This window comes from Halichondria panicea, chromosome 5 (assembly GCF_963675165.1).
Source record: "Halichondria panicea chromosome 5, odHalPani1.1, whole genome shotgun sequence".
Classification (NCBI taxonomy): Eukaryota; Metazoa; Porifera; class Demospongiae; order Suberitida; family Halichondriidae; genus Halichondria; species Halichondria panicea.
The window spans coordinates 4,329,905-4,354,583 of record NC_087381.1 but is presented as its reverse complement, the minus strand read 5'-3'; the positions used below and the strand labels follow the sequence as shown (position 1 = coordinate 4,354,583).

The 24,679-nt window shown below is 42.3% G+C and overlaps 2 protein-coding genes across 2 annotated transcripts in view; one reads left to right on the top strand and one right to left on the bottom strand.

The window, feature by feature from the left end:
• Positions 1 to 24,679, bottom strand: part of LOC135335844 (fibrocystin-L-like) — a 42,899-nt gene that overhangs the window by 8,326 nt on the left and 9,894 nt on the right. Inside the window, exons 20-59 of the mRNA XM_064531428.1 lie at positions 24,397 to 24,575; positions 23,632 to 23,805; positions 23,085 to 23,341; positions 21,047 to 22,862; positions 20,663 to 20,846; positions 20,413 to 20,607; positions 20,094 to 20,267; positions 19,779 to 19,889; positions 18,515 to 18,679; positions 18,211 to 18,336; positions 16,411 to 18,105; positions 16,133 to 16,225; positions 15,771 to 15,953; positions 15,311 to 15,429; positions 15,052 to 15,192; positions 14,623 to 14,836; positions 14,310 to 14,479; positions 13,970 to 14,114; positions 13,451 to 13,645; positions 12,936 to 13,187; positions 12,426 to 12,626; positions 11,877 to 12,034; positions 11,597 to 11,758; positions 11,086 to 11,253; positions 10,690 to 10,876; positions 10,358 to 10,519; positions 9,992 to 10,187; positions 9,552 to 9,722; positions 9,033 to 9,429; positions 7,273 to 7,429; positions 6,373 to 6,625; positions 3,413 to 3,580; positions 3,026 to 3,249; positions 2,672 to 2,787; positions 1,986 to 2,105; positions 1,606 to 1,808; positions 1,196 to 1,392; positions 864 to 1,004; positions 453 to 613; positions 121 to 310 (exon numbers count right to left, since the gene is read on the bottom strand). Of these exons, the coding sequence (XP_064387498.1) occupies positions 121 to 310; positions 453 to 613; positions 864 to 1,004; positions 1,196 to 1,392; positions 1,606 to 1,808; positions 1,986 to 2,105; positions 2,672 to 2,787; positions 3,026 to 3,249; positions 3,413 to 3,580; positions 6,373 to 6,625; positions 7,273 to 7,429; positions 9,033 to 9,429; positions 9,552 to 9,722; positions 9,992 to 10,187; positions 10,358 to 10,519; positions 10,690 to 10,876; positions 11,086 to 11,253; positions 11,597 to 11,758; positions 11,877 to 12,034; positions 12,426 to 12,626; positions 12,936 to 13,187; positions 13,451 to 13,645; positions 13,970 to 14,114; positions 14,310 to 14,479; positions 14,623 to 14,836; positions 15,052 to 15,192; positions 15,311 to 15,429; positions 15,771 to 15,953; positions 16,133 to 16,225; positions 16,411 to 18,105; positions 18,211 to 18,336; positions 18,515 to 18,679; positions 19,779 to 19,889; positions 20,094 to 20,267; positions 20,413 to 20,607; positions 20,663 to 20,846; positions 21,047 to 22,862; positions 23,085 to 23,341; positions 23,632 to 23,805; positions 24,397 to 24,575 (10,320 nt within the window). The remainder of the gene's footprint in view (positions 1 to 120; positions 311 to 452; positions 614 to 863; positions 1,005 to 1,195; positions 1,393 to 1,605; positions 1,809 to 1,985; positions 2,106 to 2,671; positions 2,788 to 3,025; positions 3,250 to 3,412; positions 3,581 to 6,372; positions 6,626 to 7,272; positions 7,430 to 9,032; positions 9,430 to 9,551; positions 9,723 to 9,991; positions 10,188 to 10,357; positions 10,520 to 10,689; positions 10,877 to 11,085; positions 11,254 to 11,596; positions 11,759 to 11,876; positions 12,035 to 12,425; positions 12,627 to 12,935; positions 13,188 to 13,450; positions 13,646 to 13,969; positions 14,115 to 14,309; positions 14,480 to 14,622; positions 14,837 to 15,051; positions 15,193 to 15,310; positions 15,430 to 15,770; positions 15,954 to 16,132; positions 16,226 to 16,410; positions 18,106 to 18,210; positions 18,337 to 18,514; positions 18,680 to 19,778; positions 19,890 to 20,093; positions 20,268 to 20,412; positions 20,608 to 20,662; positions 20,847 to 21,046; positions 22,863 to 23,084; positions 23,342 to 23,631; positions 23,806 to 24,396; positions 24,576 to 24,679) is intronic.
• On the top strand, positions 4,521 to 5,598 carry LOC135336048 (short-chain collagen C4-like). The gene is made up of 2 exons (XM_064531822.1): positions 4,521 to 4,688; positions 4,754 to 5,598. The coding sequence occupies exons 1-2, from the start codon at positions 4,622 to 4,624 to the stop codon at positions 5,506 to 5,508; spliced, it is 822 nt and encodes a 273-aa protein (XP_064387892.1). The 5' UTR covers positions 4,521 to 4,621; the 3' UTR covers positions 5,509 to 5,598.

The window sequence follows — 24,679 nt, the reverse complement described above, 5'->3', positions numbered from 1 at the left end:
TTTGGAAATTGAGTATACAATTCTGATTCCCGGCTTGCTGTTGTAAGCTCTCTAGATTGATGGGAATATAGCTTTTAAGTGTATCACAGTTTTATATACTTATTGCACGTAGGTACGTACATCAAGATCCACACTGTCGTTCATCTCTCCGGCCATCATTATTTCCATGGCAATGGTGGGAGGAGGTGTACTAGTAATATTGGCGGCAGGGGGATTTCCGAACTCAAGTGTGATTGTGGTTTGGTTGAACTCATTCACTGCCAATAAGCTCCGCCTACTACGAGGGGCACCACTGCTCTCGGAGACAATCCTGTAGGGAAGGAACGTACATGTTTGATTTACGCAAATAAAAATGTAGCTATCAATAAAAAAGGGACAGAAGGGTCTGAACCTTCATCCCGAAACAGTTGAAATCTTTGCCTGATTATAATTATGACTTGTGTAAGACTTACTTGACTACTCTGATTTTGTTTGGGTCAATCTTGAGGACAAATGCCAGGTTCCTAATGAGCTCCCCCACATTGAAGAAATCGTCAAGACTGACAGCAAGAGAGAGCGACACTTGCACCACAGGGGGCGTCCGGATCTCAACGGGGTCACTGCCACGAACAATCTGTGGAGCATTAATTGTGGGCTAATTAATGACATCTTATAGCTAATACGATTTCGTTAATGCAATAATTATATTACTCAAGAGGTCAAACAGCTCGTAACATTTCACCGCAGTGTCAATCATGCATCTTTGAAAATACTTAGTTGATCGAAAGTGTTCAGTAAATAATTACGAGCTTCCATTCATGCACTTTGTGTTCAAGATGAGCGCATCTTAATTAATGCCTGTAATAACACGACCCCCCATGCACCATGTATAGTATCTGCGACTCCCTCTCAAAATAGTTGGCCCCTCCGAACCGATCCCTGTTAGGCTTGTATGACCCGTCCGTCTGCAAGACTCCGCCTTCTTCCAGGTATTCCACATTCTCAGGCTCAATGAAAATGTTGTTCTGGAAAACGGAAGAGATTTTGACAAAGTTGAAAACTTGTATACGTATGTACAAAGCTCAACATTAATTTTTGGTTCGAACTAACTCGCCAACGAAAGACTGAAATAATTGTTAATAGATGGCATTATTGAGTAGGGGTTGTGAATTACAGAGAATCAGTAGACTACTCGTATAAAGATAATTATGTATACCTTGTAAACATCTTTCCTCCTAGTATCCTTAAAGAAGATGCACATTCGAATGGAATCATCCGGCCCAGCGTTGAGGAGATGGAATCTCAATTGTGTGGGAGGTGACCCTGTCATCCACACACAGTAATCTGTTCCCACGGCGACAATGGTGAAGAATGTCGACAATCTCTTCAAGCAAGTGTAGTACACACACCATCCTGGAACAGTATATTGCACTCAAAGTAAAAAGACATCGATATGCATGGATTCTCATGACATGCTATAACGTTGAAGCTACCGAATAGATGTTGGGTCAAGTTTGAGAAAATGCACTTGCTATAGTATAATAACGAGTCAATGTACAACTAGCAGTATACTGTTACAGATGCTATATATAAAAACGCTTCAAACTACACGCACACACCCCTCACCGTGATCCATGGGTCCATTGATCAGGTCAGTGTAATGCCCTGCTCCAGTGTTCCCCCCGTTGAGTGCCAGAGGAGACAGACGTCTCGTCTCCGTATCCTCATCAAGGCTCTCAATGACTAACATGTGATGGGTCATATTCTTACAGCGGTAGCCCTGCCAAGACTCCACCCACTCACATCCACCGGCATTGCTGTCAAGATTACTGTATGTGTGTGGGGTGTATAGTAACTCAAAAGCCACTACATTAATTCCTAATTTCCAGGGTATAGCATCAATAGCAACATACAGTAGTATAAACTGGCTCACATTTCAGTTTAACGATTACATACATCTATGAAACATATTTTAGCAACGCCACATGCATGCACAGCTTATTCACCCTGTATCCCCCCTGGCTATTCCCCTGTGCTGTACAACATCAGTGGGCAGAGCCAATGCTCCATTCTCCCCCTCCTGGGCCAACCAGGTCACTGGCACACGATGACTGTAGTTAGCAAACCTGCACAGGGAAGGACAGAGAGAGGTAGTCATTTGGTACTACGTGCTTTTGGCCATGTGTGCACATAATTACACTGATAACTGGTTCTTCAGCTGTGAAACATGTTAATGTATTATATAGGTCACCCGGGCCTAGCTCCTTTGGCACACCAACATTGGCTGAGGTGGCCTTACTGCTAACACAGGTTGCATGCTTTGCTCCCGTGAATGTGACCGTAGTCTGGGATGGTGACCACATGCAACAGACATGCATATAGTTCAATCACTGAACTCATACCTTCTTATAAGCGCTTCTACCTATAATTATGCTTTAGAGCTGATAAGCTTCAACCAATTCAATTCAAGTTTTATGTAGAAGTCCCTGACGTACCTGTCAACCACGTAAAGTAACCATGCATAATTGACCATAGAACTCTGGGGCTGAACTCAACGCAAATAGATTTATTCAAGCAAGATGATGCGTGCATGAAAGAGCTTAATTAAGCTGATCGAGACTAGAAACTGCAATGCACTCAGCAATTCAGTCAAACATAGGATGACAAAATAGATACAGTAAGTGCACCTCACCTTAGTTCAGCAAATGGTATGATTGAACCGAGAGTGGGATAGGTTCCCACAAATCTCCCGTCATTGTCACGAATCAGGGCGTGCTTGGGACCGTCACAGTCCATATCAACACAGTCCTAGAGAGTGGTATAAGACAGCATCATTATTTCAATAATTGTATCTACTTAGCAGTTATTTAGATGTAACTAGTGGATTGTGCTTTGACAAATTAATATTGAGCTTTGTAAAATACTGTTATTATAGAGATAAACGAAATCTGACATAATTTTGTGTATATCAATTTGAGGCGAAAAACAGAGCCAGGGGTGACGAATAAAACATAAGTACTACAAAGGGTATAAGTATTGACTATACCTCTTGTACTATCCACTCTGGATCCGGCTCATAGAAGAATGCCAGATTGTTCATACCAACATTCAACTTGTTGGTACCAGTCATGTAGATGGGATGCACTGCATCAGCACTCAAAGGGTTATTGGCAATGGCAACAGTATTGTAGTCACAAATCGAGTCAGTGAAGCGTGCAAACGAGACTCGGTCCATGTGCACCACACCGTCGATGGCTGGGTAACCTTTCACTGTATGGGTGGAGTATAAAATTAGTAGAGCATATATACATGGTTACTAACATACTTATACAGTGAAATCTATATAAGGGATACTTGTGCAAGATCTTAACTTTATTTTGAAGCATTGCCCCTTATGGTCATGGTCAATACAAAACAATGTACAGTAACTCACTGAGATGCCATGGCCCTGTACCGTCCATCTTACTCCTCTTCTGGTTAAGTGACGACATCATCACTCCCATTTGTAGGTTGCCGGGGTGGAATGATACGGACGGTGGTATGAAGGAGGGTGCTCTCGTGACACACGTCTCCCCGGGAAGGGAGCCCACCAGCAGAGAATCTAGTGAGTGAAATTTACCGCAATTATTAGAGGGTACTATTATAATCAATTACCCTGGTAATAAACTACACATGCAGGCTAATAATAGTTGAACATCGCTCTATTAAAAAAATGGCCAGTCATGCATGTATGTGTTAACAAGGATGACGGGTGTGATAACTTGGCTACGCACGACTACTTTAGTTGGCATTCAACTCAGGGCCACCGTAATTTAGCCTTCTTTTCAGGACACTTGTAGATGTGGATTTTGTCGTCATAGCAACACCGTTAGAGTGCCTGACTGTGGTACTAGGTATCTAGACGCAATAAGTTCACACTTCTTCACGTGAGGCTTGTCTTGTGGACTTTTGAATATACTCTGATGTGCCACACCTTGGTAATAACCAGTATCAACTCATGTACGATACAAATGATGTACTATTCTATCATAAATTATGTAGAGACACTATGATGACCCACAAAAAAACTGACATGTCTGTGTGCAGTAAGTAGAATGAGCAAACCATGTATAAGAAACAAAATTGACTCTTATTTGTGTGATATGTACCATGCAATGTGAAAACCCGGTGACATAATTATGACCACCAACACAGACTAATGTGATACTAAATTGATCTGTTTGGAGGCGTCAACAAGTACAGTGTACATTACTGATTATTGTCATTGAAATAGTCATACTAGTCCAGGCCTTTAATTAACCCTATAGCATTGTCTGCGTGTGGAATAGTAGTTTTAGGGAATTGCATTTACGTATGAACCCTAACCCTACAACTATAAACCTGTTGTCAACAAGAGAGTATATAGTGTGCGTCATACGAATGCTTGCTGCCAGTAAACTAGTCAAGGGGACTTTTGATCGACCCTGGCATTGTTATTGTAGTACAGGAGATAAGATATTCGGCACTAGGATTGTCTACAACAAGTCATGTGTGTTTAATTAATTAGGTTCACATCAACCCGAGATCAGTTGTCAACAAGAGATTAGTATAAATAAGCCAACGTTTCAAGTAGCACATCCACAATGCAGAATAACTTATCAGAATGAAAACAGCAGCAGTAAAAATAGTATGTTTCTACATACTCTCAGAGTGCTTCACTATTATCCAAGGTAAGGACAGGCGTGCAATAAGTTGTAATTACATTGCCAACTTAATTATGTGTTGATCAATGCAGGTTCCCCTGTTGGAACAGTCAAGTCCAACAACACAGAGGTGTCTCCCAACATCCCCTACATACAAATACTCCGTGGTAGAGATGGTAGAGACGGCCCTCAGGGCACGCCAGGAGCTCCAGGTATAGACGGCGGGGACGGGAGGGAGGGGGAGAAAGGTTCAAGAGGAACCAAGGGGGAACAAGGATTCCCTGGCCCAGCCAGCGGAGGGGTTACTTACATAAGATGGGGGAAGAAATCTTGTCCTTCTGTGCCCGGGACAGCGCTGTTATATCATGGAATGGCGGCTGGAAGTTGGTTTTCAAATACTGGGGGTGGAGCAAACTATTTGTGTATGCCACATAACCCTCAATATGGCAACTATCTAGCTGGTGTGCAAGGCTCGAGCCCTCTCTATGGAACGGAATATCAACTCCACAGTGGTGGGCCTATATCTTCATCTGCTCAAGATCACAATGTCCCTTGTGCCGTTTGCTATGTTTCCACGAGAGTATCATCACTAATGCTACCAGCTCGAATGGAGTGCCCAACAACTTGGACCCTTGAATACAATGGATATCTGATGTCAGCTTATCATACTAGCACCCACTATCGCACCATGTTCGAATGTGTCGACCAATCCCCTGACAGAGTACCAGGGAGCGCAGTAAGCACCGATGGTGCACTGTTCTATCATGTGGAGGCTACCTGTACTGGCCTACCATGTGGACCCTATGACCCACAAAAAGAACTGACATGTACTGTGTGTACCAAGTAGATTGTATTATGTGCAAGACTCTATAAGTACAGAAGAGACTCTTAGAAGTGCCGATGTGATAATTAAACATGTACATCAAAGTGCAAATGAGATATATATGAAAGGGTACATTATTTTAGGGCCGGGTCCAGGAAATTAACAATGGTAGGGTTGTGGAACAAGGCCCATTTAATTATACATGACACAAATACAGCACAGAAAATTTGCTAACAAAAATCTTAGTGTAGCTGTTTATGGCAACCGTAGCTGCATGGCCTGGCACCCGGTAAAGTAAGGTAGCTTGAGGTAAGGGAGTGCATGCTTCCTACGCCACTACATCATTGAATATGGTCGCAGAGTGTTTGGTAGGTTGCAACCCCACCCCTAGATCCGCCCCTGACATTTAGCACTACAGGTGCGGATGCCTCGGTGATATAAATGATTGTTGCTAAAAAGGATGCTAAAAGTTAGGTCCATACTAAATTTTCAACACGTGGTAGACAGGCACACGCAACATTGATGTAATAATGATGCAATGTCAGCTCATTATTGGAACTTTTCAGCTTTTTAATCACTCCGGAAACTGCTGCGCTCTACTGCAGATCTAGAGATACCTACTAAGTTGCTGATTTTGCCAAGTCTGAAGAGGGCTTTTAAGCAAACTAGCCGTAACTGGAGACTACTTAGTTTGCAAAATCTGAGTCAAAATCCAAGAAAATTGGCTAAAAGCCTACATCCACACACACACACACAAACACGTCACACGAGCATACCTTGTTGTTAATTATGCCCCGGCCGGTGTGCATGCTCAAGTGCAGCACTTCATATAGTACTGAACTACATACATTAATTTTTGGTGGATGATGCACATACACTGTAACTCACCACTGATGGAGATGAACTTGTTCCCGCGCAGATGAGCCACAGGATTTGGTCCAAACACATTCAAGTTCACGCCCACTTTGCCGACCCCTATCTTGAGGTGAGTGGCGACCAATGACGATGCAGTAGATGAGAATACGCCATAGTTCCACTGAAGCGTGGCAGTAAATCCACCAATGGCAGTACAGTCCCTTGGTAAGCCAAGCACTACAAGTCCTATCAGGCCACTATGTGCAGTGTTGTCCCAGAACATGGCCTATGAGGAGGAGCAAAGTCATCTACATATGTTTTGGAGGGGTCTATGGGATATAGAAGCCCAAAGGCACTGATTTAGTATCCTGAGTGTATAGCGAGGGTACTAAAGTGGCTGAGGGCTTCTAAATGAATACCGATAAAACAGTGTCTACTCATTTAGATACTAGATGCGCAAACCTTGCCCTCGAAGCTTGACTATAATACAATTACGGAATACTAGGTATACTAAGTAAATTGCTAAGTCCCTGTGTGTGTGTGTGTGTGTGTGTGTGTGTGTGTGTGTGTGTGTGTGTGTGTGTGTGTGTGTGTGTGTCCCCATAGTAAATTGCTAAGTCCCATAGTATACCTGCTCTGAGGCACTTTTCCCATGCATGTACTTCCCATGGCCATGTACTTCCCATGTAGATCTTATCAACTAGTATCTAAGTGCACATAACTACAGATTTAAGCGAGAAAGCTACTGCAGTATACCACAAACTGCCTAATAATTATGTACACAATTTTAATGACACATCAGAAGTTTTAGTTTGTGGCTACACATTTAATGCGTCTAAGTTACATGTAGCATACACTTTTATCGATATCAAGCGAGAGGCAAACAATCTACAAATTATTTTTCTTAAGTTGCTACACAAAATAATTATATACCTGCTCATAGGTCGGTGCAGTGTTGTCCTCGAGGCAAGGTTCCCCTGCGTATCGGAATGCAATCCTGTTGGAGCCAGCTGCTGCATTGCCACGAACTACGTTACTACCGTCCACGTCAAAGGTAGCAGGGAAGTCAACAGAATGGTTATCTGGTGGGCTGTGTGCGTAAATATGTAAGTATTATTGGTACCGAGGAGTGATGATGACAGGCAATGCACAATGTTAAACTCAATAGTAGAATACATTGTATATAGTATGGGGTGCCATTTGTGTCAAAATTAATACAAATTGCACGTACATCATAAATGAATACATATATAAATGCAGGTGGTGCATATGATATGCAGCATGTGCATATAGCAAATGAAGTGGTTGCATATACAAATGCAGCACATACATTTGTATATGTACCTGATATATATAAATGCAGCAGTCCCATATAATATATGCAGCAGTCCCATATAATAAATGCAGCAGTCACATATAATATATGTAGCAGCGTCATATAATATATGTAGCAGCGTCATATAATATATGCAGCAGTCCCATATAATATATGCAGCAGTTCCATATAATATATGTAGCAGCGTCATATAATAAATGCAGCAGTCGCATATAATATATGTAGTCATAATTATAATAATTATATGTAGCAGCGTCATATAATAAATGCAGCAGTCGCATATAATAAATGCAGCAGTCGCATATAATAAATACAGCAGCCGCATATAATAATTATGCCTTGGTGCGCATGCGCATGGGTATACAGTAGTGTGTTTATGTGTCTTGTGTGTAGACTAGCTGCTCAAGGATCAATGAAGTGCAAGTAAGAGTTTCTATAGGCCTTCTAGTCATGTTTTCTGGAGTGTATATAATTATAATGCTTCGTTCTCGAGTTATGCTAAGTGTTGCTTACTTGCAATGCCATTGCAGCCTTTTAAGAAGAGTGCGTAGAAAAACTTGCCCATGGTGAGTGCATGTTGCTACTCTATACTTATAGTAGCTATATATAGCTCTGCACTATAGAACGCTATATAGCTATTGGTAGCTGCAAGAGTGAGAAGAGAGCTCTGCTGCAAGGCTCTCCTGATGCAGCCATTAATTTTAGACTTGGACTTTGGCATCGATCCTTTTTAACAAAAATAATGGACGATCATTACCCAATCTTTGCTATAATTATATGCGACTGCTGCATTTATTATATGGGACTGCTGCATTTATTATATGCGACTGCTGCATTTATTATATGAGGCTGCCGCATATATTATATGATGCTGCTGCATTTATTATATGGGACTGCTGCATTTATTATATGGGACTGCTGCATTTATTATATGACGCTGCTGCATTTATTATATGCGACTGCTGCATATATTATATGGGACTGCTGCACTTATTATATGGGACTGCTGCATATAATTATTATATGGGACTGCTGCATTTATATATATCAGGTACATATACAAATGTATGTGCTGCATTTGCTATATGCACATGCTGCATTTACATATGGGGCATCTGCATATCATATGCACCACCTGCATTTATATATATATGTATTCATTTATGATGTACGTGCAATTTATATTAATTTTGACACAAATGGCACCCCATAAATAGTGTATAGTCTATAGACTATTCAAACAATCATAAATCAATCGGGTACTAAGCTGGAGGCTACCAAGAGAGGGCATCATGAGGTATCATAATTATTACGTATATACTGGTGTACCTGGAATATGCAACGTACGTACTCTCACCTATTGGGTTGAATGGTGGATGTCAACATTGCAAGGTTATCCATGACCACATTATCACGACCGCCAACTTTAATTCCAGAATCCACAGTCCTCCATATCACATTCTGTGAGATTTCGATTCCATATGATGAGTGAACTCCGATAGCAGTATTGTAGCCATGATGAATGGAGCACCTCCTGATATAACTTCCTGCAGAAGTCTCAAAACTATTTGCAAATGCTATAGAATAGCGAGGATCTCTGGGTGAAAAGTAGCCACCCTGGCCACAATTGCGTATCTCAACTGAGTCGATTTTGAGTCTGCCATTATACACAAACCGTCCACTGAAGTACTCTCCCACTAGTATCCTGCAGCCGTAGTGGTTCTGCTCCAAAGGCTCACTTGGGTCCTCTCCTCCTGCAAACGGAGAAACATTCATGCATGGCGATAAGAGAGCCAAGTTTTTTGATACAAAGCGAAATTCTATGAAATACATGGGCACAGGAAATGTATAGTTGTCTCAGTTTGATAGACCTCACCTTGAATGACAATGTTGTGAGAGAGCAGCCCCACTTCAGGGGCCATCATTCCTCCATCCCCCCACCACGGAGTGGCCACTAGAGGGGGATCAGCAGCGTTTATGTCTGACTGCTCCAAGAATGGTTGTAACAGGTGGTCATATTCAAGTGGCTCGCTTAGTGTGACAGTACCTGTGTAGTGGGTGAACGCATGTGATCATGATAGTTTGATACACACAGCCATATTGATCGGTTGCAGTCAAAAACTACTCATGCTATGGCCCTTCAAGCCACTGCATAATTGTTCAATTATATACACTTAAAAGGTATACGCTTATAATAATTATAATGCTTAAAATTAGCTATGGAGTTCAAAAGAAAGTCAGTCATAGCATTAATTTACGGTATCACAAGATACTATAATATACATGTATATAGGTGTGTACACACTTTTCTCATACCTGTGGATCTATCGTAACTGGAGATGGTCCTTATCTCCGACTCAGTCGGCTCCCAACTCGAGGGGGCGATGACAATTTCATCACCAACCCCCCAATTGGGGTAGGCATTCCCCTGCAGTTGTAGAGTGCCACTACCAGCTGGGGTGTTAGCACTGAGACGAGTCCAGGTTGTCTTGGAAACACCATGAATTGTGAACTGTAAAGAGAAACGAAAAAAGTATGTATTAGGCAACTGTGTGTACAGAAGCAAGTATTACCACATTTATAAACTATTGAAAATAACGATAGTATAATTACAAATAAAGTATTATTCTAAACATGCACCAAAATAAAAGTTTAAACCCATGCAACACATTTTCTGCTCACATTTCCGAACACTCCAATCCCCTTTGATCCAAACTGCAGTCTCCTTGATAGACGTAGTGGGACGTCATTCCTGAGTCCGTTCAGAGTGATCACCACACGATGAGTGAACGGCTGTTCCTCGGTACCTATGAAGACCCTAGCCATCTCACCTTGGATCAGGATCTACAGAGTGGTAAAAAGGTCACAAATACACTATGTAGCTAAAGTGCAGCGCAATGTAAATCTGTATTGCCATCACCATAATCAGTTTATTTTTACACTGTGCACTACGGCATTGGCTGATGTCTTAGTAAAAACTGTCTGCTATAATAATAGCCGAAACACCAACCCACCAGATCTGCTGTAAAATTGTAGTCTCTTGCATCCTCAAAGATAAGCTCTCCTAGTATGTACACTCGGTGGAGTGTGGGCGGAGTCACATCAAGGAGCATCCTCCATCGAGAGGAGATGATAACGTCCTCCCCTTCCTGGGGGACTATGCCAGAGGGCCAGTGTTCGGGGTTGCTCCACACTCGTTGACTGGGGTGGTATATAATGATAGTGAGGGTATAATTATGTGAAGTGGGTATTATGTGTTATGTGCGGATTGCACACTTTTTAGGTAGCCTAGGGTTCAAAGTGGAATTGTAAGAAAGATGGAGCAGGATGTGTGTGAGCTATAGTATTCAACTCTGGCATGTACAGTATACCTAGAAATGGATTAATGTTCTGCAACTACAGATACGTACAATGTTTCGTAGGGTCCATAGTCGATGGCAGGAGGTGGGCAGCCCGTGACTGGGCAGGGTTCGTAGAGGTAGTTGAATGTGATGTCGTTGTTTTGATCAGTGAGGTTTTGCCCGGTGATCAGGTAGGTGACCGCATTGGGGTCGGTCTCATTCTCGAGGTGCCAAGAACTGCATGCATCAAGGAGTGAGTAAGAGACTGGTACCATTCAAATTACAGGGAAATGTAATCTCCAAGCCCTTTGTATCATTACTTTGAGGTGTTATAATTAATGTACATATAGTATATAAAACTGTAAGCTGTCTAGTGCTGCTGAATACCATGCCGGCACTAATCTACAAACCTCCTACGCACTTATATAATAAGTACAGTCATGTGTCATCATCTGGAATAAGAATGCATGCATGCCCCAAGCTCCTATACTTAAAATTCTCTATACATTCAATATATTAAGAGTCACACTGTGTACAGCTGCAGATGCAACTTGCATGCATAACTGTACTTTTGACTCACAACAATGGATCGGAGTCCAGTGGTAGTTCTCCATGGGGGGTGGGTTCTAGATTATCCCCCACATTGACATGGTCTGGTGTCTGTATGAACTGATGGGTCACCCACAGTCGACTGTTCGGTATGATTCCATATACACCAGCCTTGTAGGATGTGTGGTCAACTCTGTAAAATATTATAGAGGGAAGTGTTAATCAAACCTGATTTCTATGAGTATGCATTAGCCAGACATTGTAATCACATACAATACAAGGTTACGAAATCAGTCTTTCTCTATGCCAACCTGTGTTCCAGGGGGGTCTCCCAGACTAGAGTGTGATCATAGCCATCAGGCATGGTGAACATGTAACCGTCCAGGTGGGTCAGACGATAATGCCTCCAAGGAATAATGCTGCTACCGAACTGATTGCTTGCATTCACACTTACCCCCCTAAGAGTAGCCTGCATGAGAGTATAGAGAGTCGCTCAGTTAATATACTATCTAATAATGGACACTCCGTAATAATTATGATGCTGCATTAATATTGCTTGAATCCCTTTCCACAAAAGGGGAAGTGAAAAGTATCCAAATACAAGACAAAGGATTTTTTACTGAGTCAATGAAACATTGTATGCAGTGCAAGAACACAAAAAAGGTTTCTGAATCAAGAGACATACATGTATGTAATTGTATTTTTTAATGCGATTCGTTGAAGACCAAAATTCAAGTGGCAAGAACGTTAACTTTGAAATAATAGCTCGTTGGGGGCCTCGTAGCCCTAGTACAGTGCAACATCAATGCAGGTGACATTAGAGCACATGTATATACTCTAGATCTATGAACTATACATACCAGAGGCTCAGCTCTGTTCCAAGCCATCCTGAGGAAGTTGATGTCCCCACTGCACACTGTACCATTGATGGTAGACATGTCGACACTGAACTCGGGCAGGGAGGGGGTGCAGAACTGTGGGGGATTGAGGGGGCTGTTTGGGAGTACCCACCCTCCTCCAGGAAGGTCGGTCAGGGTACCATCCAGGTCCTTGAATAGTACCTGCAATGAAGGACATAATACTCTATTATTGTCCAAAGTCTGAAATTATGAGTAAGTGTTATGGGAAGCCTACAATGTGCAACGTTGTATTCTGGCTATGAATAATGAATACCAGGGTTATTTTCATGTGGAAATGTTCGTAGATTTCGTATTGAAGAGCATCATACAAAAGTTAAAACTACGAAATTATTCTAGATTCAACGTTACTACTAAGCTGTACGAAAATTACGAAATATTTAAATGGGTCGTTCGTATGAAAATTTGCACCAACGAATTACTCGCTATATGGTATGTACGATGAATACATACCTCCCACTCCCATTGGAATGCTGTCTTGTGATTGGCCGACCCTCCGACAAAGGACAGTCCCTCAAACCATACCTGAAATCCGCCTTGTCGAACCTTACAGTGTGAGCATGCCCTGAGGCAAGAGGTCGTAGGGAGATCAAAGTTTGCAAAGGTTACGTTGGAAACGGTCAGACGAGGAGTGTTGGGTGTCTTTATCCCCCCAACCTGTGGGGGACCAGAGTTGACAGAGGTATGGGAGATGATGAGCGCATCCTGTATGAGAAAGAGAGAGAAAACTGCTGAAGTGGACTGTGTATAATTATGACATTGTACTAGTATTATACTCACAACACATGGTTCACTATTTAATGAGCTACGTAAAATACGTCAGTATTTGGCTCGAAAGCATTTGATTGCCAGCCCTTCCTATACAATTATAGGAAGGGCTTCATTTCTAAAGCAATTATTTTTATTATGTTTTAGCACCACACCTACATAGAGTATTACTGATGCACACTGATAAATTATGCCCTCACTTTGATCTTTGGTCCACCCCAATGACCCCGAGTTTCGATGATAACAATGCCGTTTTCCACATTATCTGCCACCTTGAACCCCTCCAGTCTCACATGACCCACGATGGATAGCTCCACCCCATTGATACCATTGGCGTATGTCGTGAAATCTGTTAAGGTGGCCACCTGAGGCTGAGTAGCACCACACCCATCGGCCTAGGGGAGGGGTGGGTGCAAAGATTCACAATTAAAAAGAATCACAGTACAGTGCTACACATTTGTAGCCTATGGAGGTTCATGTTAACTATAAAGTATACATCACCCAACTCAATACAAACACATCACATGCACACCTCAATAAATAGGGAATATATCACATAATTAATCATGGGAATGTGTATTGATGGCAGAGGAGTATTAAGTGTTGACTCTATGAATAGTCACCTAGCAGTATCCAAATGAAGGAACCCTACCATTAGTGATAATGCCCTAAACATTACTCAATCATTGCAGAAATTGTAGGGCACTTTACACACTCACATAGGGCACGTAGGTCTCCCAGATTCTGAGTCCAAACTCATTACATGTGTGGGCCGTGTTGTTATGGAACACTCCAAACAGCTCCTTGTTCGGACATACTCGATTGGTGCGTGAGGCTCCAGATGGGGAGGAGTCAAAATCAAACCTGGAGAGTGGAGAGGGTTTAACTTTGGCTTCAGATGGCAATTAATAGATACAACCATCATTACGTGCTGTACCATAGTATAAGACAATAATTATAATACTATATAGCTCGCTCAAGTAGACACAAGTCGTTATATTCCGATGTGTACAAATAAATGATTCTAAACCTGTCACTGTAAATGTTCCCTACACTCACCAGAACCCGTACGCCCTGGAGGCAGCAGCTGCGTTACCAATGAAGGTGTTCTGAGGATTAGTGATCCAGAAGGTGGCGGGAATCTGGTCTGTATTAAGGAGGCTTGATGAACCTCTTGTCAAGACACCCAGGTTTCCTAGGTAACTATTGTTAGTTTCTATGCCGTCCTCCTAGAGAGATGAATAATGAAGAAGCAATTGTTTTTCAAAGACATGATTGAATCACCAAGTATACCCACGCATCGTACTTTCATTCATAACATACAGTATTAAGTGGTTTCACAGTAATTGGGTAAGACAATTAAATTACTCACAATAAAGAAGGTGTGTCCCTTTATGTCGTATGCTACGTTCCCCTCGATCAAGAGGTCATGAACTCCATGAGCCGTGACAGCTCGGTTATTCGAGTGATGAATGGCACAGTTTCGTATGTACGAGCCTGCCATGCTTCCACTGAGGTGAAAGTGCACAGCGTAACGACCCAGCCGGAATGCCTGACCACCATAGCGTATCTCGGTGTGCTCAATCCTGTTGGAGTTATAGCTGGGATACCTAGCAATTCTATACAGCATGGAGATTCATAGACTACGAATGTACACATGCATAGACGGACAGTAATCAAATGCAAACCTTTTACACACATGTATACGTACTAAACAGCCAGCAAAAAATCTCAAAAGAAAATCATTTAACACGAGATCCTAGTAATTATTGTATGTAGCTACACACTGACAACGGTATACCTGACTGGTGTCGGATGTGTGCCCGTTCGATGTACAAATATCTGAGAGCCGTACTGGGGGTCAACAGCATCCTGGTCAACACTGGGTGGGGGGCGGGACCCCTGAACAATCACATTGTGGGAAAGAAGACCAACCTCAGCCCTGGAGTGTGCGATATAATTATATGCATCATGAGAAAACTCTTTCACACTTACGAAACTTTCCATATATGTGTATGTATGAGTATATACATACTGCATACATAGCCATGCAGCCTCACCTAATGTCAATGAAGTGACCTCCCTCGTACATCTCAGTCACCCCATGGTGGGTGTAGCGGAGTGGGTGGAGCAAATTGACTGTTCGACCATCCCCTGACACTGAGACCACCTCATTCTCCTGCAGGTGCATGTGTGTGTTCATGGAAGATTGCTTACTACATGTATACAATTGTATTGGCATAATAATTATTATACTAGACAAAACATACATTTTGTACAAGTATGCTTTGGTCTTCCCGCTCACTGGGCAACAAATTGCTGTACGTGACGCTCAAAATGAGAATAGTAATGGACTGTAATTATAATTTATGCATAATGCGTATCTTAAGCCAAACCTTCACACAGCAGAAGCATATGGAAAGTAAAAAGGCTGCGAGAATAGCAATAAAGCAGTGTTTGGAATTGATTATGACTAGGAGGAATAAGCTGCGATAACCTCAACAGGATTGTTCCACCCACCTCAGTCTCATTTCCGTCCTTGCCAGTGGGTGCAATGACAATTTTGTCACTCGTCACCCAGTCCACAGCTTGCTCAAGCCTGAGGCTAGTGTCATTGCTCAGGGCACTCTGAGAAAGTCGTGTCCATGTGACTGCCCTAGGGAGACCATGAAGGTCCAATTCTCCTTGACGAATACCCAGTACCTAGTTCAAGAGAAAAGCTTGATGCATGCATGCACAACAACAAGTGTACACATTAATGTTCCGAACAACCAAATAATTGTATAGGCCAGATGCATGCAAGAGCAGCTTATGTATGTAAATTTAATTTGGTACCAGTATTGGGCAACTGAAAAAATGCAAGTTGATATACCTAGCCTGACCTTTGCACCGTAGATAGGTATCTCTGGATCTTGCACAGAGCCGTGGAGGGTAATGACAGCTATGTGAGTGAACGGAGAGGACTCAGTACCGACCTGAAGGGAATAGAATATGTATTATAGCTCTGGAGTACATTTTGATATACTTTTGAACATGTATATACAACTAGCTACTAGCTGATATAATAATCTTGAAAGCATTGGCAGACCGATGCAGATTCCTGAGAGTATATTTATGTTTGGCATGCAAGTGTGTATACGTCAAGTACAAACACCCTTACCTGTAGCTTTCCAGTGTTAATGAATATATAGTTGGCCTGTAGATGAAGATCCTGATCATCCTCGAATATCAGTGACCCTTCAATCAGCAGCAAGTTTAACACCGGAGTATTCACGTCCAAAAACACAGTTTGTCCAACCTTAATATACACGGAGTCCCCCTCTCCCGGCAAAGGTCCGCCACCCCATGTGAACGGACTAGACCACACGTCAACGTACTCATACATAATCACTCCATCCATTGACAATGCATTTCCTTTCCCTGGGACATTGACTATGACTTCTGCTTGTAAAGTTGTCGTATGGTTACCGGTCACACAAGTGATTAAGGTATCGGTAGATTGAGTTATTATGCACTCGGCACGGTCTATAGTGACTGTGATTGGTTCCAAATTTTGAGAAGTGAATCCTGCACCCTCTACGGTTACTGTAGTACCACCACCAGTACCCCCTATCAGGGGGGAAATGGAGTCAATTCGAGGGGTCAGTGAGCCGATAAATTGGAATTGATCAGAGGATATTTCAGTATGTTCCCCAGAGGTGATGGTTATAGAGCACGTAGCATTTGTTGTGAAGGGAGAGCTGGTTGAAGTGGGATCGAGGGTGCACTCGAGTTCATTGAGCGTAGACGAAGTAACTAGACATAATGTACTTGCAGGCTCACCATCGCAAAGAGTGACACTGATTTGATCTGAATTACTTGCCTCAGGGAATCCACTGCCAACAATTGTCAAAGCCACTCCACCACCATGACCACCAGATGCCGGAGAGAAAGAGTCAATTTCGAGAGCATATTCAACTGTGTTATCACTTACAGTAGCAAAGCCGTACCCTTGTACGTGAACGAGTAGTTTGTATATGCCAGCAGGTTTACTAGGAGCTGTACAAGAGACGTTGACAGTGTCAGAGCCATCTACAATGAAGTTAGTTACAGAACAAGCATCCTCGGTGGAAAAGTCAACCAAACCAGCCATAGAATTCATAATTTGCACTTGTAGGTCCAAAGCAGCAGTTCCCAACATCATTCCAACAAGTGTGATTTCATTGCCACCTGAAAGAGAGTTTATACTATCGGGACTACTTTCAACAGAAGTCACAATCGGAGTTGAAGCATCGTTGTACTCGTACAGCAAACTAGTGCTTATAGGAAAACCGTTCACAGTACCATTAACAGCCACACTTGAGCTTCCAGGTCCACTCATACAGGTAATTGTACTTGAACTCGCTTCTATGATTCGGCAAGAGACTCCACCTAGAGATACAACGTTTCGCTCGGAGATGTAACTAAATCCTGACCCACTGATAGTTATAACGGTGCCTCCATGAATACTGCCTGATGTTGGATTTATCGTGGAGGCCACAGCGGCAATAAATAGTTTTGGATAGGATGAGTTAAAATTGGCAGGGATTTCAAAATCTCTAATCGAACGTGGCACAAGTTGAGTTGGGGATACAGAAGCAAATCCATGATCACTTACAAACACATCGACATGGTAATAATCAGATTCATAGTCTGTGATGTTACAGGAGATCATGTGATCAGCGGCAGTGTTGGCAGATTCGGCTAAAACGTTAGTGCAAGGTGCATTATCAATCCACACTTTCAATTCAGGCAGACTGGAGCCAACTATTGTGCTAGGGGGGAGGAGGTTAGCTCCAATTAGAGTTAGGGTGGCCCCACCAACAGACTCAGAAGGCTAGTGGGAAAAAGGGCACAATTATTGCAATGCTCAGGAAACTAATTGACTAAACAATTATGCACAATTATTGCATGCGTATGCGTATTTGTAACAGTTACTGACCTCAACAGAGGCCAGTTGAGGAGTGGCTTGCACACTGTAGGCCAGAGAGCAACTCACTCCATCAGCACACACTGAACTCACACCATTGTTCAACACTAGCAGGCCATCATTTGGTAGTACTGTCACCTACGTAGGTGTATGGATAATGAACACTTAAATTTGTGACAGCAGACTTATATACTTGATGGATTGCTAATTCACAATCCTTCAGTTGCGTTTATGGAGAGGACCATCTCACATGCAGACTTTCCTTGAAAGAAAAATCTGGCAACTCCCAAAATGCTCAATAGATGTACCCACACACCTTTATCTTCATTCCAGCGTCACAGTGTCCAGCTACTGCACAGAGGTAGTAGTAGTCCCCCGGGATCAGCCCCTGGATGCTCACACTATTGTCCACACTGGGCAGACCCCAAACATGAAGGGGATGGTCCGACAAAACACAGCTCTCGAACACGGTCTCTGTCACCTGGAAATAATTATGATAAATTTGAGCTTAAAGAGAACACCACATTTCACCCAGTAAGACCTAAGTAAAAATAATGTAAAGCATCATATGATTCTTCTACAACATTGGCTTGCACATTACCCCTAGCTGATTTACTGATTATACTGAACATGTATTATGTATAATTATGTATATGTATATATATGTATACATAATACATAGTGAGTACTGAAACACACTTTAGACTACATTACATCATCTGTAATTGATCTGATTGGCTAAAAACAGTAGATTACATGGAAGCATAATCTACAAGAAGGTACTTATTCTACAGGAAATGGGCGCATATTCTACAGGAAGTGGACACATATTCTACAGGAAATGGACGCATATTCTACAGGAAGTGGCAAATAATTTGCAGGAAGTTCTCAAAAGTTGGAATGAAATTTTTAGTGAAAGTGACAAGAAGATGACAAAAACATTATAAAAAACACAGAATGCAATAGTTTGTTCAGTCAATATCCATTTTTTCCATGTCCACTGTTGCTTTGTATTGATTTTTCCAGTTGGGCATGGGCAAGGGGGGCCAGGAAGCATCAAAAACACTTTAGCAGTCGCTTGACACTTTCTATTGAGTTTTTTAAGGTTCCATGCCGGTCTAGTCTGCTCTATACCCCCCTCCACTCCACCACAGAGCTTCATTCTTCTTCTTGTAGTGTTGCAGTCAGTTCTAGCATAGTTCTAGGTTCTTTTTACTTGTCTGTTCTTTCCAGTATCTTCAAGAAGCGTTTCACAAGCTTTACTGTAGTTTTTCATTGTTTTGAAGCCGTCTTCTTGTCTTTTTCTGTCAACTGGTGTCTCTCACAGCTCTCCAGCTCGTCCAGCTCGCACAAATTCAATTTCTGTTGCTACGCACCAAACCTGGCTTTTTATAACCACGCCTCGCGCATGCGCAATGAAGTCCAAGTTAGATAGACCACACCCACTCGTAGAATATGCGTCTTAGTAACCACCTTGGTTACGGTTAGCTTCCCTCGGCTTTGCGCCTCGGGCTAACCGCAACCGCGGAGGTTACATAGACACATATTCTACTCTTAGGTGTAGTCTATCCTATACGTACCTGATGTAGAGAGTGGAACCCATGCCACACAAAAGAAAGGCTCTCCCCCTCCACCATAGTAAAGTCAGCATAGTCCTGGATTCGCCACGGGATAGTGTGAACAACAGGATTCTGCATTGAGGGAAAATAAACTCAATGAAGAATATATCCCACCATCCTCAGGTTACCTCATAGACGCACCTTACTATCAGTAGCAATCATTATATTTTTCTTGTATGGACACCTCATTATTATATGAAAGTGAGCATGCTTTCACGCATGTATTTTACCCTACACCTTTAGTACCCTTACCCTATGCAAAATACTCCAACGCACCTGACTGTCAATATTATCATCATGAACCTCCTCAGGCACTACATTGACAGTGAACCTCATTCCCAATGCACAGTGCCTACCCACAGAGCACATGAAGTGGTGGAGACCCAGAGAGAGGTCACTGATGGCAACTTCTCCACTTGTGCTCGGTTCATTCACCCACTCACGAGAAACCTAAAGGATGTACATGCATCGTGCATGGCCAGCGTGGTGATAGACATGTACACTATCAGGTGATAAATTAATGTAGCTAGGCTTATATAATGTAATAGCTATAGGTTCAGTTGAAATTTAATATAGACAACCACACAATCCTCACCAGTCCAATATCATTCCTCGCATCAGCCACACCCAGGGAGCAGTCCTCAGCCGACTGAATGGCCGTTTTCATTTCAACAAGATCGTGTATGACCGCTCCATTCCATTGGAATAGAAGTCCAGTGCCTTGAGGCACTGTGATGTCAGAGTAACTGCCCACTCTCCACTGTATAGTACGCACCTCACCAACACGAGCCTATATAGTTTAAGAGATATTTTTGAGATTTATGCTACATCTCAAAGCAGCTCACCCTCAGTTTCCTTCCCTCTGGACATCCTCCAACCACAGAGTCAATGAAGTAGTGGTTCTGACCCGATGAGAGCCACACAGACCTACGACCTCCACTAATGGGTGAAGTCCACTGCTGCACGTAAGAGGCCTCAAGGTCACATGATTCGTAGATGGAACGAGACACTTCACGAACACCACGTAAACTGTGTAGGAAAAAGAATAGTACGCCAGTAGTAAAACTAATTGTAATGATATGAAGCTAACGTATTTGAATTGAAGTAATCAGACAAAATATTCTTGTACACATGCATGATATCTACAAAGTTAAGACAAGCATAGCCACCACAATAACACTTAATTATTACAGCTTAAGTTAAGTCCTGGAAGTCATAAAGTATCTTACCCTGTCCATTCGAATCTAAGGGCAGTAGAGGAGTCCAGCACATAATCTCCGTTCCGAACAATATCCCAATCCAACTGCATTTCACTAGCAAACTCCATTCTAAATTCCGGATACTTCACATTCGGTACAGCTCCATTTCCAATTCCATCCACTCCCTCAACTGTAATCCATATAGGCTGCTCTTCAGAGGTACCAAAATGCACACGAGCATCAATATCAGCTTGCGAAATTGGTCTAGAATAAAATGCAATTTCGTCAAGTTCCCCCTCAAATGAAGACAGATGTCCACTAAGTGGAATAATACCAGTATCAATAACACCACTGCCTCCTATCTCAATTGGTGTGTATCTAGCTCGGAGGAAGTTAGTAATGACAGTTGTAGAGTAACCATTGACCGAAAGAGTCTGCGTACCACTGCATAAATTATAAATTGTGCAATCTTCATCACTCCAAATATCATAAAGTTCACGTTGATCGTTTGCCACTGTCCAACCAAAATAAACATGTGCCCAAGTCGTCCAGTCTGATTGCTCGCTTCTAATCACATGCCATACACCTTGCGGGAGGTCACTAGAGTCCGCTATGGTGAGTAATCCAGTACAAGTAGAGGAACAGTCAGAAGCATCGTCAATCACCTCACATTCAGGGACAAATGCAGAGCCTGCAGAGCCAGCAGAGCCGGAGAAGTCACCGGAATTTTGAGCAGATGTTTCGCCAGTTGCTATCCAAAACTCAACCTGGTTACACCGATTAATCAAAACCACATACCCTCGGGCTACACTATCTTCATAGCTGAAAGATTTGACTATAATACGATAGTTTTCTGTATCCTGCTCAGACATCAACCAAAACTCAGCTGCAAAACCAGAAGGCCTCGAAAATTCTTGCAAAGCTGGCACAACAAGATGTGAGCTCTCGAAACTAGCTGCTTGATTTGTTACAACATTACCAGAAATTCCTTCTTGTCTAGTCTGAACTTCTCCAACTAGAGTAGCATCGGCCAAGCTACCAACCGAGCCCCAATTCCTAAACGACCAGCCACCATCAGTTTCTCCTCTTGGTAAATCAGCTTGCAGTGTCCAGTAACCTAGGGGCGAATTCTGATTGATAACAGACGAGTATCCATCATCAACAGCAGCTTGAGTTAGGCAAGTTAATTCTCCACTGTTTGATATAGACTGAACTATACAAGGTGTATTGCCTATAAGCACTCTAGTGTTGGTTATTGAAGACGGAACTAGACCAGAAGTTTGCAAAATTATAGGCACTCCGCCTCGAAGAGAAATACTTAAGATTTGAGGAGAGCTGTCAATTCTTGGTGTAATTTCAATGGTTGTGTCGTCAAGCACTGCATTGCCCCAGCCTCTACCTGCAACATGTAAGACTGTTCTGTAATTACCAGGTAGAATATCATCAGGTAGTGTACACTGTACTACACTGGCTGTGTCCATGTATGTAACCCCAGTTGAAGTACTGGAGGTTGTAGGTGTGCTGTATGAAGTCGATACAGTGGCTGGATTGTGAGAAGTGCAAGCAATTGGTGTATTCCCTCCAAATACAAGTATGTTGTCGTCTGCCATATCAGATAATCCTGAGATTGACAACTCAATGGAATCGCCAGGGCTTGCTTTAGAGGGGAAAACAGACACAATGCTAGGTGTTGAGATCGATGAGTAGGTGTAGTCAGTGAAGGGTGACGATGTTTGTTGGCAAGTTGGCGGGAAGGAGGAGAGGTCAATGAGGATAGAGTTGATGGTGAGAGAGAGGGAGACTGCCATGTCCTCAGGTTCGGCTACGACAATTGTGCCATTGAAACCTGTCAGAGAGATCGAAGATATATAAAGTTTCGTGCAATCATTTTTGTCAGCCACATTAATAGGACGGCAAGCAACAAAGTACCAATTGAAATGTGTAATTTATACTGAGAATACCAACATCAGGCCATGCACATAAAGATACAGTACAAACGCTTTTTATCTCTCTCTTCTCTCAGCTACACTTCTACAAAAATTAATTATAGCAACTGAACAGATCTTACCTATGTGCCCATAACCCTCGGCTATGTAGTAATATGCTCCAGCCTTAGTGAAAGTTTTCCTAAAACTTCCAGTCACACTTCTTTCCGATCTGAATCCCACACCATTGTATTCTGTATCACCACAACGATTGACTTGAGCCACTCCCCTTCTGGCCGTAAAAGAAGATCCAGTCCAGGACCAGTTCACAGTGTCTCCAGGGTGGATAGTGAGCGTGCTTGGATTCCATTGATAGCCAAGACCGTACTCAGGGTGCTCACTATCAGGTTTGCATTGTGTGTGGGGGAAGTGGATTAGCAAATGCTATGCATGCATACACTGATACAGTTATAAACTGGTCGATCAGCAGCTTGATTTAAGTGTTGCAGCTAGGCCAGTAGCTGCATATTGGCATTGAGTGCATACACGTATCTACAATTATTTATTAGAAGATAAATGCTTTGCGTACTTTATTTTCAAAGTAAAAATGTTGTTAATTTCTGAATTTAATTCGGCAAATAAGCTAATAAAATTGCCAGCATGGTTCCCTACTCGAGAATGTAAACTCACGCATTGTTGTTGATCTCATATGTCAGTGTGGTGGGTGCTGTCACACACAGTATTTCATTGTCCGTCACCGTGGTAACATCACATTCTTTGTTACCAAGGCTAACGGCAACCTGGTTTGAGTCAGTGCCAAACCTACTGCCTTGAATACTCAGCACCTGCCCACCAAATAGAGAGCTGCAGTTAAAAGAAAATTTATGTCAAAATTATTGTGAAATTCATCGAAGTTACTAATACCGTATAGCGGGTAATTTTTGGGGGACAAAATATTCGTGGTTCAGCAATATTGAGATATTTCGTGGGTAATATTTTCGTAGGTGCTGCTTGCACTGCAGGTAAAGGTAGGCAAGGTCGCTTAATTCGTGGGTAAAATATTCGTGGTCAGACCTCCAACCATGAAAACCACGAATATTTTGCCCCACAAAAATTACACGCTATACGGTAGTACATTGTACAAGAGTACGGGGGAAAGAAATACAAACTCAGGCATTTCTGTATTGGTGAATCAATAGTTAAATGCCCCAGAATAACTCAATTCGTTGGGTGGTGAATTGTAACCAAATTAATTAAAGTTAATTTCTTATACATGTAACTAACTATAAGGGATTATAAATATTAGGCCAACTTCTCTATAAAGGATGAGCCATTATTTTGTCAGTATTATGGTTTTGTATCTCCTACCAAAATATGATGCATGGTTATTGTGCCTTCTCATAACAATAATTTGTGGAGACTAACTGAATTTAAATTTACTACTCCGGCCCTCACCCTGAACAGTGAGATACTGATGTAACATCGAGAGTATAAGTGAATGTGACATCTCCAACTGCCTTTCCCACCCCCTCCACCAGCATCTCCACAGGCCACGCTCCCTTTGCGTGAGCCGGGGTGAGACAAGTTACCTCAGTGCTGCTAGCCATGGTTACCGTGCAATCCTCATTACCAATCTGCATTATAAAAGGATTGTAGTTTTTAAAAAGTAGCTGTAAGCCCCGTTAATCCGGCGGAATGGTTTAATTTTAAATCCAGATTCCTACCATGATTAATTAAA

Coding starts and splice junctions, on each gene's coding strand:
- LOC135336048 (XM_064531822.1), top strand. CDS start 4,622: ATGAAAACAGCAGCAGTAAAAATAGTATGTTTCTACATACTCTCAGAG. Junction 4,689..4,753: donor GTGCTTCACTATTATCCAAG/GTAAGGACAGGC, acceptor TGATCAATGCAG/GTTCCCCTGTTGGAACAGTC.